This window comes from Rhipicephalus microplus, chromosome 2, assembly GCF_043290135.1.
Source record: "Rhipicephalus microplus isolate Deutch F79 chromosome 2, USDA_Rmic, whole genome shotgun sequence".
Taxonomy (NCBI): Eukaryota; Metazoa; Arthropoda; class Arachnida; order Ixodida; family Ixodidae; genus Rhipicephalus; species Rhipicephalus microplus.
The window spans coordinates 121,327,053-121,345,657 of record NC_134701.1 but is presented as its reverse complement, the minus strand read 5'-3'; the positions used below and the strand labels follow the sequence as shown (position 1 = coordinate 121,345,657).

At 45.4% G+C, this 18,605-nt stretch overlaps 1 protein-coding gene across 2 annotated transcripts in view; it reads right to left on the bottom strand.

The window, feature by feature from the left end:
- LOC119170765 (venom metalloproteinase BumaMPs1) overlaps positions 1-18,605 on the bottom strand; it is a 189,199-nt gene that overhangs the window by 92,247 nt on the left and 78,347 nt on the right. For both annotated transcript variants that reach the window (XM_037422025.2, XM_075886732.1), the window contains exons 8-10: positions 17,335-17,480; positions 11,312-11,361; positions 812-920 (exon numbers count right to left, since the gene is read on the bottom strand). In XM_037422025.2, the coding sequence (XP_037277922.2) occupies positions 812-920; positions 11,312-11,361; positions 17,335-17,480 (305 nt within the window). The remainder of the gene's footprint in view (positions 1-811; positions 921-11,311; positions 11,362-17,334; positions 17,481-18,605) is intronic.

Sequence of the window (18,605 nt, the reverse complement as noted above, 5' to 3'; positions counted from 1 at the left end):
CACAAGACTTGCGGACAAATATACCGGCTGTGTTCCAATTTTTAGACCGCATCGTAAACAACGCATACAGCTCAGAAGACAGTGCCGAGCGGATGGTGTTACAAAAATGCAACACGTCTGAACGGCTTCGACACGAGCAGGTGCCACCGCGCGTCTAGAAGAAAAAGCCTAGATAAACAGGCGTAGCTGTTGTATTTCTCAGACTATTTCGCGTTGAAATATAAAGAAATAAACGTTACTCACATTGATTGTGTGTAGAAGACTCTGGTTTTGCGTAGATGACCATTTCGGCGAGATCAAATTTATTTAAGCGATTAGCTGTGCCGCCATCATGTTGGGACAGCAAAGTAGCCTGCATCGTATTTGTCTACGATGCCGTCTTCTCGAAGCTTTCTATTTTGTCGGCCACGTGAGAATCGGCATGGGACTTAATATGGCTACTGTTTAATTAGCTGTCAATTCAGCAGTCTCGGAAGAAACCTACCATCAATCCCACCACTCCAACAAAACCCCTTCTATAAAAAGTTCGCATAGACGGTTCCGCCACATTTCTCTTTAGTACTTTTGTAAGAAACTCTATGGCTAGCACTTCAAAATTCATTCAGGCATTAGGGTCTTATTGTGATAAGAACTTCTTTTTCAGGGGTTGGATCACTCGAGGCATTCCGCTTTATACAATACTTACTCTACTAGTATTATTCTGCAAAATATCGAGTGTCACAAAGTATACTTAACATTTCAGTAGTGCCTAAAAATTTAGGCACCTTGCATTTCCACACAAGAAATCACAGAATCTTTAATGCTCACTCACCTGTGTGCAATCTCATGTGCAAAGACGTAGACGCCATAAAAACTGCCGACTCGTTCTTCAGATAGCCCCACTTTCCATTGTGTGCAAACTGCTCCAAGATACGCAGATCCTACATGAATGAGCGAAAAGTGAAGGCTGCGGATAGATTTGCATGACATTGCGGCTACAATGTCATACAAATATGTACTTTCTGCGGTTCGATGGTATTCCTGGGGTTTTTTATAGTATTACGTCGTAAGTCATTTGCTAGGGTATACTAAAAAATTGAGCTATGTTCTGCTAATCTTTCAAGCTTAAACTTTCATATGAAATTGATCATTCTACATAAGGCTAGACAATCAAATAGATAACAAAATTTCTGCTTGCTCCGGCTGTATTTCTGCTGCTTTTACCTAATATAGCAACAACTCGTGACTGCGGTATGTCGAATGCTTGACGACGAAGACGAAAATCATTTTCAGATGCGAAACAGCTTAGAGTCCAGCTCAATCAGGTGCACATTGTGACAGCCATTACTGCGCATGCGCGACTGCTACCCTTCAGTCCCCTCTCCTACACTCCCCTCTCGGCGCTTACACTCGGCTACCTTGGCTCGCGTCTCGTCGATATTACCCATGCTCCATCTCCTTTCTCGAACGCAATCGGCATGCTTGACTCACACCTCATCGGTCTCGTTAGTTTCCACTGCTGAAGCTTGCATTCAGTTTTCCTTGCTCGAGCCTTCTCGATGTTGCAGGCGCGACGTCGCCATTCAGAAATGTTATCAGCTTTACTAGCTCTCGAAACACCAGCGACGGCCCCGTTAGGTTAAATTGCTTCAGTGTGTGTTTTGGTGGGCTAGGGAGTTTCACTTTTTGGTGTCCTCTCCAGAGCAGATAAACGAGCCGAAAGAGTGTTCACTCAAAGTACACTCGAAAGTTGCAAGTGGGGGAGAGAGTGAAGTGACAGAGAGGTGACAGGTGGTGAGCGCACGCCAGGCGAGGAAGAGGATGATGTCACTGCGCACAGCGAAGGATGGTGTCACCTACTTGGTATTGCTTTATCATCTGCGGTGAAAAGAGCACAGTGCGGTGCGTTGGGGTGGAGACACGGACGAACAGTGTTACACAGGCTAGTCAAAGAACTGCTCCGCAACTAATATGCGTTGTGCTACTAATTAGGCAACCGCCACTACCATCATGTCGAAAGTGCACTTCACTTTCTGCTGTTGCCACACATCGAAAAAGTGACCCTTTGTTAGCATAGCTGCATTCGCTGAAAGCAGCGGTTTAAAATAATGTAGGTTTGGGCGCGTTGGTTATGCATCGTTCTTCATAAAACAGAGCGCATAAAGCAATGAACGTTCACAACATGGAAGAAGCAGCAATTTCACCAGTTGTCGTGTCGTCGTGAGGTCGACGAAGGCAGTAGTCTGCTTGTTCAAACTAAACTGTATATTTTTGTGAACGTGTGCCCGAACACACAAAAAAGCGGCGTGCGGGAGATTCACGCTGAAAACTGATACGGGTGTGAACAGTCGTTGGCCCTTAAGGAAGACATTATCCTTGGCACACGCCGTCTCATACATCATGCATGAAATTTACAACCCTATCGCTTTGGTCGCGTAGGCACTTTAACAAGCGTGACTGTTCACGTCCAGCATGGAATATTAGCAAAACAATTTTGCTGAATAGCGAAGTTTCTCAAACACTCAATAACGGTCTGCGGCGAGCATTACTGGCAATCCTAGTGGATGTAAACCTGATAAAGCAAGAAACGAGAAATGCATTATCACAGTAAATATATGGCCTAGCTAGGTCAAATCCTTCTGTAAATCCTGTTAGGCATTCGTAAATCAGTTCAGGCATACGTCGAACACATAAAGTTTCGCTAATAGAACGGAGTAAACCATGCTTTGAGGAGCTGCCTAAAGTACGCGTACAGGAAAACAATACATAGCCAGCAGACGAAGCAGGAAGCGATCCCCAATAGGCGCGGTTCAACCTGTAACCGCTGGTGGTGGCTCCACAAGATTTCGGGACTGTTGTTACCCTCGTTAGAAGGTGCCATGCTCGCCACGAGAAGCAAAGCCGAGTGGCGTATCCACGTCCAAAAGTCCCAGTGCTCTTCTCGAAGGGAGCCTCAAGCGGTGGGAAGCAACAAAGGAATTTGAATGCGGCAACTTCCCACTGCTCTCAAGTGCTGCCTTTCCTCCCTCGCCTCCTCCACTGTGGTGGAACATGCCGTTATAAGTTTGGCAGCCAATTTCCTGAGCAAGCGGACACCCATCAGTGCCGCAGCCATCATTTGCGACTCCTGGGTGGCCTTGGCCGCGATCTCGCGTGAGGAAGACGACAGCCTCCTTGCGCAGAGAGTTGCCCGGAAGCTACACGCTGTGAAGCAAATGGGCTACGACCTTTCGTTTCACTGGGTGCCTTCACATATCGGAATACCCAACAACGAAGTGGCCGACCGTGCCGCGAGAGATGTGCATAAACCCACCACTGGCGTCACGAAGTGCGTGTGCTTCGCGCATACCGACCGTCTCCTCACCACCTGCTACCTGCGCGAGCATCATCCCCACCCTCGCGTAGCAGCTGGAAAGCCGCCGCGGCGGCTCCCTCTCAAGAGATTACCAAGACGAGACCACTGTTTCCTTCCCCATCTTCTCACCAGAGACAACTACATCGCCGAACGAAAACATCGTCACTCCGGGCGTGGCAGTCCATACTGCTCAGATTGCGGCGACCTGGAGACTCTGGACCACCTTTTACTTCATTGCCCGGTGGGCGACGCCAGCAGAATAGTGATACTCACAACTTACGGATCTCTCGGCCGGCCTCGGACAACAACTGAGCACATCTTGTTCGCGAACAGTGGCCGCACGCATATCAAGCATGCCCTTTCAGAACTGCTGAACTTTGTTGACGGAAGTGGACTGCATGAAAAAATTTAGAGAATTTGCACCCCGTGATTTTGATAGACGATCTGTGCGTCTCCCCCTTCTTTTTCGGTCTCTTGACTCGCTCTCTCCTTTCTGTTTCCTCTCTTCGCTCAAGTCTATTACCCACATTTTCCCTTCCCCTGAGAACCACTGCGGAGGTGTCGCACTTAGCTGCCGACAGTTGCGGGGTTCAAACTTGTTTTCTTTTACAATTTTAGGAACCACTCCCCTCTCCCCCGCACGGTTCGCAGGCCAATATTTCTACGGGAATGTCCTCCTGATGGCTTGCTCGGCGATATTGCGAAGCAAACTGGCCGTGCAGGTGGTGTCCAAGCGAGAAACGTCCCTGCTCCTTGGCTGCTCTTCCACGAAAAAACAGCAGCACTAACCCAACCACCACCTTGTTCCGGGAAGGAACCAATTTTCTCTCTCCTCAGTGAAAATCGGGCCAAAGGAGCATTGTGTCAGGAGATGCGGCCCCGATTGGGCGACCGTGTGTTATTGACCGATGCCCTGGAGGGCGGTGTTTTGTGTGTGATTGGTGCTTCAGTCAAGGAGGAGCAGCCTGGCAGGGCCTAAAAGGCCACTCACCAGGCCCTATACCAAATTTTAGTTGGACCGTCGAAGTTGTTGGGTGTCTAACGTGGTTGCTTGGGCGAGTTGGTACGACATGATTCACTTAAAAAAACAGCGCCAATAACGAGGGACAAGAGAAAGAAGGAGACAGACAGCGGCACTGACTTGCAACAAGATTTATTTGCCAGAACCGCACAATATATATTTGAACAGTATCTAACAAAAAAGAGAAAAATACAAAACAAACAAAACAGAATCCACCTAACAACCACGTAGTCATCTCTACAACGCACCATGAACAACACGTGTGCTAACGTGCCGAAGGAAATCTATTTCTTTTAGTGATAGCACGGAAAGGCTGAGCAGTGCATGTGTCAGCAGGCCTTCGATTGCGCTATCACTAAAAGAAATAGATTTCCTTCGGCACGTTAGCACACGTGTTGTTCATGGTGCGTTGTAGAAATGACTACGTGGCTGTTAGGTGGATTCTGTTTTGTTTGTTTTCTATTTTTCTCTTTTTTTGTTAGATACTGTTCAAGTATATATTGTGCGGTTCTGGCAAACAAATCTTGTTGTAAATCAGTGCCGCTGTTTGTCTCCTTCTTTCTCTTGTCCCTCGTTATTGGCACTGTTTTTTTTAAGTGAATCTTGTTGGGTATCCAATGAAAAACATTTTGCCACAAAAATAATTTTAAATCGGTTGAGTACGAGCTGAAAAAAAAGGTTTTTTTGAAGCACCATGAAATGAGGACGAGAGGAGGCGAGCTCGAAACCCTTGCCACTCCTCCGTGTGGCCTTGGCTAGCCCAATCTCTTCCCTACTCTCTCCGGCATCCGATGTCGAGGTCCCGTGCGCATCACGTACCCGAACAAGCCCAACCACCGTGCACGCGAGCAGCGCTCTTTGTTTTTCTGTTTTTGACCAGCGTTAATTTGAGGTCTACTGCCTGGTTCTGTGGGATGGTTTGGAAATGCTGGCTTAGACGCGTTAGAATAGATGAGCATAATGAGTGCGCTAACGCGCAGGAGCTTTCCACGGCTGTCGTCTGGTGAATTCGCTAACCGCAGAATCGCGGGAACACGAACACAGACGAAACTCCAGCACTTTAGCCCTGCATCTCCTTGCTATTCGTGAAAAAAAAGAAAAGAAGAATGCCCACAGTCTTTATTGCGTCCTGTTATTATCTACATATTTATTATTCTCTTCAAGCAACAAATACATCAACTACGCATGTTGTGTTAAATAATTTTCGCTATGTCACGTGTGTTACAAATCCACATGCCATGTTGTGGACAGAGACGCTCGCGCAGTGTGGAAGAGACGCTCGTGCAGTTTGGCCTCTGTGGCATAAGTAGCCTGTGTGAATATGAGTAAGTCTTTGTGGCATGTGTTTTATTACGTGAAAGTGAAATATTTATTTTATTATGAAGTCGAAGACAACACTTCCGAAGTGGGATGGAAGTCCAGTCGCCAAATATTGGGTGAATGTGAGTTTTAAAACTGCACTGAACTGGTAAACCTAACTCTGGAATGGAACGCACCGACGATCGAGTCAGCCTGACTGGTGGCGGAGACGTGGACTCTAACAACGCAGACACCATCATGGCTCGTGAATTACTGCAAGCCCTCAAGAAAAGGACAGGCTGATATCGACCCTGCTGGAACGACTGTTTTGGCCGGCGAGGCGCAACCTCAACTAGTGCCAACAATCCAGGCGATTCCCGACTTGAGCTGCATCATCAGTCCCTTCTATGGCTTCGTGGAGGCTCCACTAGTGCGGGAGTGGATTAAAAATATTTCACGAACGTCTAACATTCATGGGTGGCCAGCAACGTACACGCTAAAAAATGCCAAGGACGACTAGTTGGAGTTGCCAACGACTGGTACCTTTCGAAGAGCTTCCGAATCACATCGTGGGAGGATTTTGAGGTACGTTTATATCCTATTTTTTCACCATAGCTCTGGAGTTTACACGACAGGACATCAACTACACTCAATCGGAAGCACCTTGGCGAAGGCAGGGGACGCTCAGTGTCTACAGAAACCAGCAGTTGTGCCAGTTGCGGTCCGCACAAGACACGTAGACCCACTTTTCAAACAAGCCCCATCACACGCCGAGAACTCCGTAGATTGTAAAACACTGACAACGAAGTAGGGCAAAGGTTTGAAGCCCAAGATGTCTGCTGGAGCAATAGACCAACGCATGAACAAGGACAAAGGACAAGGGCGAAGTCGAAGCTGAGGGCGAAGGGAAATCATAGAACAAGTACGAAGCCGAAGATCGTGGAAAAAAAGCAGATGCACTCCAAACGCGGTTTTGCGAGAAACGACAGCGTGGCGGAGAGAGTAAAAGAAACCACGAGAACACCAAAAACAAAGAAATGTGACGAACCAGAGACCAAGACGTCTGCGGGAGGCGAAAGAAAGCCGGAAGACAAGGACACAGCCGAAGCTGTAAGCAGGGAAACGCAGATGAACTTCCAACCATGGTGCTGCGAGAAGAGACAGCGAGGTGGTGAATGTGAATGAAAAACCCGGAATGGAGAAAGAAACAGCGGGATACGTCGGCGAAGAAAAAAAGAAAAAGGAAGATGATGAAGAATTACCTCCCACATAAAAGGTGACACATAAGTATCAGCAGGTGGACAGCGAGATTGACGATCACCAAACACCGAAAGACATGCTTAGCCAAGGCGAGAAAACGGAAGACAAGCAACTTGAAGAATCGGGAAAAGTGCCACTGAGCCGACAGAAAGAAAGCAGAAAGAACATCGCCGTGCCAAGTCGCAGGAACATAACGAGCCAAAGTCAAGAGAACCAGGCGACGCCGAGGAGTTCACAGAAAACCTACCAAACGCCGGAGCGATTTCGAAGAAAGAATTACCTCAGACGGGCCAAAAGTCGAAGCTCGAGCCACACTAAACATCGAAGGTGAAGCGTAGGCTAAAGAACACTGGCACCGTGCGTGTTGTGACTTACCTCAAAGTCAAGCCAGTCAGGATGGCCGGAAACGACATTTACTTGAAAGTTTTCCCGCTAAGAACGAGCGAATTTATGGCTGCCTTGAAAAGCTTCATGCTAGGCGTATTTCTGTCTTATTTTGGTTACGTTCCTTCTTCATCTCGTTTCTATAATGTGGCATTTAGTAAGCAGTTGAATAGAATGGCCGTATAGTTTCATAAAATATCAGTGAAAAACGTTTCCGGGACAGCCTTAACGAGGACGTTAAATCGGTTGCAGGATGGCTGAATGTTAGAAATGCACGTGCCATGTGGTGGACAGTGAAAGAAGACATCGACGTGACTGATAGACGCTCTTGCAGTTCGGCCTGTGTGGCATTTAGTAACCTGTGTGGTACTTGAGTACGCCTTTGTGGCATGTGTTTTATTACGTGAGCGTAAATTATTTCTTTTATTACGAGGTCGAAGAAAACACGTGCCACTGTTGGCAACGTCAGGGCATAGTCGTCTACGTAGAAGATCAACGTCTCTGCATTACCGTGTACGTAGGGCCATTCATACACGCACGTCATGCCCTCAATAGGGAGTTTCAGAATAACGTATGCAGGGGCTGTAGGCGTTGCAGGCATAGCAGGCGCGGTAAGAGTTTTAGAATAGCGTTTGCTCCTCCTAGAGAAAATTCTAGAGACTTTTGCCCAGACCACAATCCCAAATGCACAGAAGCTACTGACAGCACTTTGCGGGCCTCGCTGGCCATGATCGCCGCACGCTCTTTCAAATTTTCTGCATGCGGACTGTGAACGCGGAGGGCGACTCGCGTTACGACGCGTGCGCAGTGGCATCTACCACACCGCAAGGGCTCGCGGTGCACTATTCTAAATTTCCCTATGATCTAGGTGCCTATCCGCATAAGGAAGGCGCAGCAGCGTTCATCTCGAAATTCGACCCGTTTCCTCGGCGCGTAGTGTTGCAAATTTTGGCAAACGTGATCATGAACGCCTCATCTACGTATTGCGCTTGTCAGCTGAGCTCAATATTGTCAAAACTGGTCAGTGGCGCATTTTTTAAACGACGCTGCAAAGCGCTCCACATTGCTCTGAGCCATGGTTTTGATGGTTTATTCACCACACTCGTGGTTTACAGAACTCTTAACATCTATGCTTTAATTAGTTGTAAATAGTGCGATAAATCGTTTGTTTTTCATTTCCCCAACTTGCCAGCGTTCGCTTTCTCTACCCGAAATTCCGCCACGCCACCACAAGAGACCGGGTCTAACGTAACCTTGGCGTCTCGGCAACCCACGTCAGCGAGAACGCGTCGGGTAGAACCCGGTCCCGAACAAGTGTTGAACAGCGCTGGGATTCGAGGCTACAAGCTACAACAACAGTCGGCCCACGGGAAGCAGCTGTCTCGAGACTTGAATCACGTATGGGTGAGTGCTTGGCTTTTCCTTTGAGTGAATCAGGTTCTGAAACAGGAATAAATTTTAGAGAAGGTAGTTAACTTTGCCGAAAGACTCAATTTCGCCGTTTCGAGAAGTTTATTTTGTGAAAGTAGCGAGCACTCAGTACGATCATGGACTTACGGGAGCTGCAGAAGCCAGGATTGCTGCTGTTGTGTGAGAAATTGGGGATCGATTCGAAGGGTTTGGAACATTAACGCATAATCACAACAGTAAATAATATTTTGGGGGCTGATAATGAGGAGCTTTGTGAAGCATGTGACCTCATAAATCAAAGAAAGAAAGAGCAGGAAGAGAGGGGTGAGTGTGAAAGAGAGGAACATCGCTTGGAACGAGAGCGTGAAACAAAAATACTGGAATAGGAGAGAGAAAAACATCGCATAAAATTTGAGCGTGAAACAAAAAGGCGGGACTCAGAGCGAAAAATATCGCATGTAACGTGAGCGTGGGGCAAAAATACAGCAGTCCTAGAGAGAGAAACGCCGCTTAGATGGTAAGCGTGAAATAGAAAGACTGGCACGCGAGATCCGCAAATGAGAACTTGAAGAATATGACGGGCAGTAGTCCCCAGCAAGTGGTACCTTATTTCAACTTGAAGACAGAGTTCTGGATGTCCAGGTACATGCAGCCATGTACAGAATCAGGGATTATTGACTTGTACTTTGTGATGTTTGACCAAAAATGCGAGAAACTGTCATTTGAGCTATACACATGGTGTCAAAAGCTACTCACAGTTCTGCCCAGCGAGGCAGATGATGCTGTTGCGCGACTTAGTGAGCAGGATGCGAACAACTACGAGGTAGTTAAGGTAGACATGTTCTGGATATTCGGAGCTTCTGTCTGGAGAAAAAAAGCAGGCTACCTTCTCAAGCGAAAGTGCAGTACTGATAAACGTCAGGTTGGAGAGCACCAGTTTGCGACCGAGAATATGTGGTTCAGTGTGACGAAAGCGATGGAGGACTAAGTACCGTGCTATGTACCGTGCTATGGACTTAGTACCGTGCTAGTAAAGCTGCGCTCTATTTGAGCAAGAAATTGGGCTCTCGAGAGATAGCGTAATGCGCTTCGAAAGAGAGTGGTCATGCATTGTGTAGGCCATTCATCAGTTGCAGCTTTATCTCAGAAGTGCCAAATTTAAGTAGAGACAGACCATTGTCGGTTTGCAGCCTCAGACCAGGTGGCTGCAAACCGTGACATCGAAGAACAGTCGCATAGTGAGCTGAGGCTTGATTCTTCAGAAATATAATTTTCACATTAGGTATAAGAAGGGCAAATGAAATGGAATTGCTGACGCACTCAGCCACTCTTTATAAGCTGTTCAAATGTGCTTTTGATGTATCAAAATTTTTTTCTTGCAACCTATTATGTGAACGTCGAAGGTTGCACGTTTGGTTTCTCAGCATAAGTTATTCCTGAAAGTTTTGAGTGTGAGCTTTTCGTTTAAAGTAGGCGATTAAAGTTGGTTTGTTCGGAGTAGTACGAGTGCTTGCTTGTGCATGTGACCGAGCTTTAGAGACGCTGTCAATGTTTTCGGCAATTACACAAACAATACGACAAGCAAATGCAAGTTCCTGGTATTCAACTACAGACACTTTCGTCGTCCCTTCGAGCAGCAGCGGTGACTGTTGCCCTCCGTGACTCCTCTGGTGAGGAGGATACTGTTGTGACCCTCGTCTGAAGGCGCCACGCTGGCCATGAGAAGCAGAGCCGAGTGGCGTTTCCACGTCTGGAAGTCCTAGTGCCCTTCTCTCGATTAAAGCCTCAAGCGGTGGGAAGCAACAAAGGGATTAGATTGTGGCAGCTTCCGACTGTCTGTTAGCCAATATACCTACGGTCATTTCCTTCTATTGGCTTGTTTGGCGAGATGGCGAAGCATACCGACCACGCAGGTCGTGTCAAATCGAATAGTCTCCACTTCTTGGCTGCCGTTCTAGGGAAAGACAGCAGCACTAACCCAACCGCCACCTCGTTCCGGGAAGGAAACCATTTCCTTTCCCTTAACTGAAAGTCTAAACAGAGGAGCATTGCGTCAGGAGATACGACCCCTGTTCGGCGACCATTTGTTATTGAATGATGCCTTGCAGGGCGGTGTTTTGTGTGTGATTGGTGCTCAAATAAAAGAGGACGAGCCCGACAGGGCTTAAAACGACCCTACAAAGTGCTGACGTTGCTCTGAACTAAGGTTTTGATAGCGTATACTTCACGCTCGTGGTTTACAGAACTCCTAACGTCTATGCGGTAATTAGTTGTAAATAGTGACGTAAACTTGTTTGTTTTTTGTTTCCCCAACTTGTCAGTGCCCCTTTCTTTCACCCAAAGTCCAGCTACGCCACCACAAGACACCGGGTCTGACATCAGCGGGGACGCGTAGTGTGGACCCCGGTCCACAACAGAACCAACAGGAAGAGTGAAATGTGTGGTGCGCAGTCTTTTGACCAGCGGCAATAAGCTCTAGTTGGCGTAATATGGATAATGCTTTCGTAATAACTAGCTCGTTGCTCACACGGTGGGAATTCGTTCGAGAGTTGACTCATTCAGCCTGAATAGGAAATTCGCTTAAAAGATGTAAAGTTACTTACCTCCGACCCAATGTTGTAAAGTACTACCTTCCCATTCAGACAAATTTAATCTGAAAAGACATGATTGAAAGTGTTAAGTTGGAGCCGTGTCCCGCTGTACGTCAAAAAGCAATGCATATCAAATTATGGCGCAAAAGCAAGGGTCACAGCGGTACTTGGTGTCGTGCCCATTTTTGAACACCTTGTATTACACCCCCCCCCCCCCTGGCTACTTGTCGCACAATTTCAGATACTGTGTGTTTACAGGTATTACGGGCCATATATATTTTGTACGATGCTCACTCACTTGTACGAGCCTCAATTTGTATCCTATTCAATTTAAGCCTCAGTGCTCCCTCGCAACTTGTTACCTTTCTTTCGCACATTTTGTTGGTTTATTCGTCGTTACTTAAGAAGCCTTATGACAAGATCTTTTGTGCGATTTTACTCTCACTGTATGTCACGTTTATTTCCTTCACTGGCCAGATATACCATTCACTTACACCACTTTCGCACATTTAACACAAATGAGGTAATGAAGCTTAGCGTAGGGTAAGCTTCGATTCCGAGTGGTAATTTTTGATTACTTCTAGACAATGTACTATCGGAGAAAAACTGACACGTGGTAAACATGGCATCCCATCAAAACATGTCGTTGTCACATTAGGAAACCTGAAATATTTTAGCTGCCGAGACAATGCATGATAGAGTCGGCGCGCTTCTTATACGAGAAGGGGGGACATTACGCAGCGTATGTGCCAATATGGTTGATTGGGCGAGTTGGTGATACATGATGATTTGAAATAAAAGCGCACTTCTTAGACACGGCGTTTTCTCTGTCTTTCTGTCCGTGACTAAGTAATACACTCATATTTCAAACCATCAAGTATGTGCCAAACTAGAACGAACAGGAAGCAGAAGTGGGTAATGCGAAAGAGGAAGAAGTTGGTCCTGTGCCGGAAGACATTATACACTTGCACCAATACATCATACCCTTTCAGACGCGGCCTATAAAAACTGTCTGTAAGTGTGTCAAATCACTGTAACGTTACTTCAAGACACTCAGTATTTTATTGCAATAAGAATAATGAGATAATTGTAGAATTTATGTGTGTTATCGGGACTAATCATGATTAGGTTGTGTAAATATCTCTTTACTCTGAAGTCATTCGTGCTTACTTTTGGAATCAGCATGATAAAAATACAGGCTAGGATAATAGTAAAGATTCCTTTTTATGTTCGTTTTTAGAAAAGAAAAATTTTGCTTTTCACATTAGTTGCAGGAGAGAGCACGTCGTACGACTCGTCAAACGTGGTTGTGCCTTCAAGAAAGTGATCATATGTATCAGTGCACTGAGAGATGAAGTTGAATAAAAACATATATATATATATATATATATATATATATATATATATATATATATATATATATATATATATATATATATATATATATATATGTATATATATATTGCAGGATGTTCAAATAATGCAAAGTACTATATATCTTGCTCTTGCTTAGAATCTTATTGCGGCAAATAGCAAAAACGAGTGGTGTACACAATTGTGTACATTGCGTCTGAAAGGTTTAAACGCTTGTTGTGAACGTAACGACATAGTAATTGTTGGGGTGTTACATTAAAAAACTGTGCTATGACTAGGCGGAACGCCGTTGTGGATGTCTGTGGAAATGTTGTGCGTCTGTCATTGCTTAACATTGATCATATTTTGGAACTTGTTAGTTTTATTCTACACGAAGAAAAAGGGGGACGTATGTTCGCACACATGGGTTTCAAGAACAGATATGTGTTACGTGTTAGTCATGCTGGCTGCACTCTTGCCCCCTGAGGTCAATGTGACGCTGCAGGCTTTGTAGATAACACACCAATCGGGACTGCCTCTTTTCAACACTACATGTACAGTTAGGCTCAATATTAGGTTTTAGGAAGGCAGCCTGCCTAATGAACAGCGTGATGAAAAACACTACGCATAACTAGCAAATGATGATTTGAGCGCCGTTTATATGCATTCTATTCGGTGGGTTAATTTGTGTTCAGGACAACCAGAATTCGACTCTATAGGTGTCCCAAAATACCACCCTGCTGAAGGCCGTCTCGCGCATACGGTTGCTATTGTGTGATGGAAGCACCAAGCACGTTGCCACGTCCAAAACGCCTGTGAAGTATTTCGGAAAAATGAGCGAGTAGGTATTTCATCGTTTTTTAATCGAAACCCTTAGTGGCCTAGATTAACGAGTTTCACGGTGTATCTACGCTTAGTCTTCAAGCGAATAATCCCTGGAGTGTTCGCCTTGAAGCGAAGAACGCATATCGCGTGCTAGCGCCACCTGCTGCCAATGACAAACCTGTTCCTTCAGCTGTGTCCCCGTGATTAACCACGTGACTTTGCTGCACCGTGTCACCAGATGAGTGCTTATATTCAGCCATTGTGCCATGGTTGCTCGATGGAACCAGAGATCTAAAGCGCAGGTTGAACTGTGCCGAATATGTTTGTGCGATCGCTGCGGTGAAAGCGGCTAGCTGCGGATGTCCCTCGGCTTGGAAATGACTTAAAGAGGATTTATGTGAAACACTACGCGAAGTGTTAGGATGAAACGAGTGAGGAACTGTAACTTCGGCGAGCTAAGCATTGCGACAAGCATGCAGAAAAGTGATAGGGACAATCTTTAAGTACAAGGAGCACGCATCGTGTTGAAGTTTGAGAAAGGCTTCAGAAACTATGAAAACGACGGTGCTGAGTGTTCGCAGTACGGCATGTATGAGTAGCCATATCTTTCGCTTAGTAAGATGTGCTTGAAATATGTGAGTAAACAGGCACAACCAAGTGAAACAAGCCTTCACTAACAATACATTGCATAGCCAAACTAAGCCAATTCAAATTGTTTTTCGCGCACCACCGTTTTATTATGTGGATTATTTCTTTCCTGGCCAATACTGCTCATTCACAAACGGGCTGCTACTGGTTTCGATGACTGGGCAGTTTTAACCTCATTTGATAGCAGTGACTCTATTCATCAACAAAGGTTGTGAAACGTTCTCCTCTGGTCATGCCGAACCTTCTATTCGTTCGAGTCCATATTTTTCAATTGAAATTCTGCTTTTTTTGGTGGGTTGGTGTGTAAATTTCTAGGTGTACCGAACTGTGGCAGTAAACCCATTTTGTGAAAACTGAAGGAGCAAAAAAAAAAACAATAAAACGGCAGCTAACAACTATTTACTTGCACTCTCGGACTCGTACTGGAAAGAAAGACGATTTCCGTGTATGCGTGAACAGACAACTTATTACGTAAGTGGCATGGTCAAGGTAACACGCAAAAGAAAGTGCATTTCTCGGAAATACTGAATAGTAGATCTGTCACTTGCACAATCAGACCTTTTTCTTTCGATATTGAATGCTTCCGACAACACTAACCACAGCAAAAAAAAAAACTGCTAGAGTCAGGTTACCAGTAAAGCTGCACACTTAGGGGAAATATGCTGCGTGACTAGCCGTGACGGCAAAATACTTTTCTGGTGAACACGTGTCCAGTGTCCTGGTTATATATTTAGTTGGTCTACGTGTTTTTGGTCATGCCACAAGTGGTCACATGACAAGTTGCCACTTGTGACTACTGTTTACATGATTTCTCAGACATGACTTTGCATTACATTTGCTTCCTGGAGGCCAGATTTATTTGATATGGAGATTAACGTCCCAGAACCACCATATGACTATGAGAAACGCCGTAGTGGAGGGCTCTGAAAATTTAGACCACCTACGCTTTTTAACGTGCACCCAAATCTGAGCACATTGGCCTACAACATTTCCACCTCCATCGAGAATGCAGCCGCCGCAACCGGGATTCGATTCCGCGACCTGTGGGTCAGCAGCCGAGTACCTTAGCCACTCGACCACTGCGGATGGGCTTCCAGGAGGCCAGTCATGCGGTCTCGACTTTATTTTAAATTAGAAGCATTTATTAACGAATTTCGGCGACTTTGAGCGTATCTATCTATCTATCTATCTATCTATCTATCTATCTATCTATCTATCTATCTATCTATCTATCTATCTATCTATCTATCTATCTATCTATCTATCTATCTATCTATCTATCTATCTATCTATCTAGCCGCTTAGGTTTCGGTGCTCTCATGGTCACCCCCTCAACTTGGCGTGAACCAAAATTAGCATGGAAGGGTGAGGTGGTTTGACAAATATGACGCACTTGTTAAGACATAATTAATATCCCAATCCCGTCACGTAAGTCGTCAAACACTTCCCGCTATACAGAGGCACATACCCATGGGCCGGTATGTGCCGCTGGTATGCGGGTACATGCCACAGGTGCTTGACCACTAAAGTGACGTTACCAAATACCCGACATCGATGGTTTCGAGCCAACGAGTGCAAGGAATAAATGTCAGGGTCCCAGCTGGAATTGAACCCAAGCATTATGCGTGGCAATGAAGGCTTTTACCACAGAGCAACGGCAGGTGTTTTTCAAATAGGCGCTACAATCTTCGTGACACGTCAATAGTGGTTACAGTGCTGCCCACGCAATTTAATAAACATTATATATCAACTCTTTTGAAACGCCCCGCCACGATGGTCTTGTGTATAAGGTACTCGGCTGCTCACCCGCAGGTCGTGGGATTCGAATTCCGGCACAGCGGCTGAATTTCCAATAGAGGCAAAAACTATGTAGGCACGTTAAAGAACCCCAAGAGGTCGAAATTTCCGGAGCGCTCCCTAAGAAGTCTCTCGTAATCGTATGGTGGTTTTCAGACGTTAAACCCCATATATCAACCAACTCCTTTGAAACAGCCGCCACGTCGGGTTAACGTCAATTGTGGTTAGTTGTCATGCGCTGAAGTATATTTTATGTAGGAGTGCCCAGGGTCAGCATCCTCGCTTGCATCAGCGCTTCTATAAACTTCTGGTGTTGCTAATACGCATGTTCCAGATCGCATCGTTGCGCAAGTGCAAACAACTGGATTTTCAAACATCTGCAACTCTTCAACATATGTGTGTGCGTGCAGCATTTGTACATATATTTAGCGTTCTTTTATGACGTGTAGCTCAATAAAAAATTACCATACGGCCTCATTCTCTCAGCAAGCTTCGCATAACGTCCATTTCCAGGTACGCGGAACCGTAACACGTGGCTATGAATGACATAACTTTACAGAATTCCTTGATGTCACGCAACTAAGGGGGATGTCAAGTTGATTGATGATTAATGTGTGGGGCTTAACGTCCCGAAATCACCATATAATTACGAGAGATGCCGTAGTGGAGGGCTCCAGAAATTTCGACCAACCGGGGGGGGGAAGGGGAATCCCGCTATAGCCGGGATTCGATACCGCGACCTGCAGCTCAGCAGCCGAGTACCTATAGCCACTAGACCACCACGGCGAGACAGGGATGTCAAGTTTACAGGATTTCTTTACTTCGCGTAACTTGGCGTGACGTCATCATATTCGGTTCCTGAACTACACGCAGCTGACTTCAGAGCATGTTACGCAGACCCTTAACATCGCGCAGCTAGGTGTGGCATCATATAGTGGAGATATTTAGGTTTTGTAACTAATACAGGCTGCAGCGTTTATGTAATTCAGTTGTTCGACTTGGCACAAATGGCCTGCGGCCCGTTTTTTCTTACGGGGTGAAGAAGGGTTGATTTGCTTTGTAGGTTCGCTCTTCAAATATATTCTATGGGCACTAACCTGACAAGCATAGTACAGTGAAATCACAACGAGAAGTGAGCACTGAATGCTACACCTGGTTACTTCTACAGTCTCATATCTGTGTATGACGAAAGCGTAATTTAACCACTTGCGCATTCCGGACATGTATTCACCATCTCGCAATAAACACCTAAAACGTCGAGCCTCTCTTCTGGCCAAAGTTCGTACACCACTAGCTAAACTCAAAAGGTTCTTTTATTAAAATTCCTACAATAACTAACGTGGAATGATGACACAACTTCGCTTACAAAATAGGCACTGCCAAGCTCCGGAATAAAAGTTTTGCAAGCCTACCCTGTTACAAGAAAAACAATATCGGTCTTCTCAAAATACGTTTGCTTCTTTACATGCTCGTTGAACTTGGCTCGAGTTTCTACATGAAGAATATTGCGTGTAGCCTCATATCCAGGAACATGAACCATATAGGGCTCCTCTTCTAGCTGAAATAAATATATTATATGTGTTTATACGGCCGGTTGTACATTTGCACTTGTCGAGGTGACAATGCTATATGAAATACGAAACCTATGTAGCTTTTCAACTGTTCAGTCGCTTCAAAGTGACAAATTCACAGGATGGTTCAAGATATTTTCAATGAATTTCATACCACCGAACGCAATATTTTTTTTAAATCGGCAGGAATAAAAGAATCGTTCAGCTCTTTATAAATCCTTCATAAGATTCAGACAGTGTCATGTAAGGGAAGCGATTGAAGTTATGCCGCTGAAATGCAAAAAAAATAACATTTTGAAAATGAAGCAGCAGCAGCAGCTTTGTCGCAACGCTCTATTAGAATCAGTATTTTGTAATCGCGCAATCAAACTTACTGTTCACTGCATTTTCATAAAGATGTGATAGTACGGTGGATAAAATTTCAACCATAATAAAGGATTAGAGGACCCATCAAAATGCGGCTTGCTTATAGTTTCTTAAATCCACATCTGTGCCGTGGTCCTTATGTATTTTATTCATATGTGGAGTTTAACGTCCGAAGACAACTATTTATCATTATGAGAGACTCCGTAGTGGAAAGATGCGGAAATTTTGACCACCTGGGGGTTTTCGACCTGTACTCAAATCTCAGCAGATGGACCTATACTATTTTCACCTCCATCAAAAATGCAGCTGCCGCAACCGGGATTTCATTCCGCGACATGCGGGTCTACTGGCTAATGTACTCGACATAGCCGAGTACATTAGCCAGTGAAGCACCGTGGCGGGGCGTTGTCATTCTGTCAGGGTGTTGAAATACCTCAAGAATTTCCTGAACTATTTTTTCTCAACATTTAAATCAAAATGGTCACTGGGATCTTAGCGAGAGAGAGGCACATTCATAAAACAAAATGAATTCAACATGGAAAAAATGCCCATTTGGCTGCCGTATACTTGGGAAAAAAAAGAGGGTGACAAAAATATAGCATATCCACGGAGTGAGTGATGATAAGGGGGACGAAGCGTCCGTCAGTCCGTCCATTCGTTCTTACTTCCATCCGTCTGTGCGTCCATCCGTGCGTCCACCCCTGCGTTCATCCATGGGTCCGGCCGTCAATCCGTCCGTACTTCCG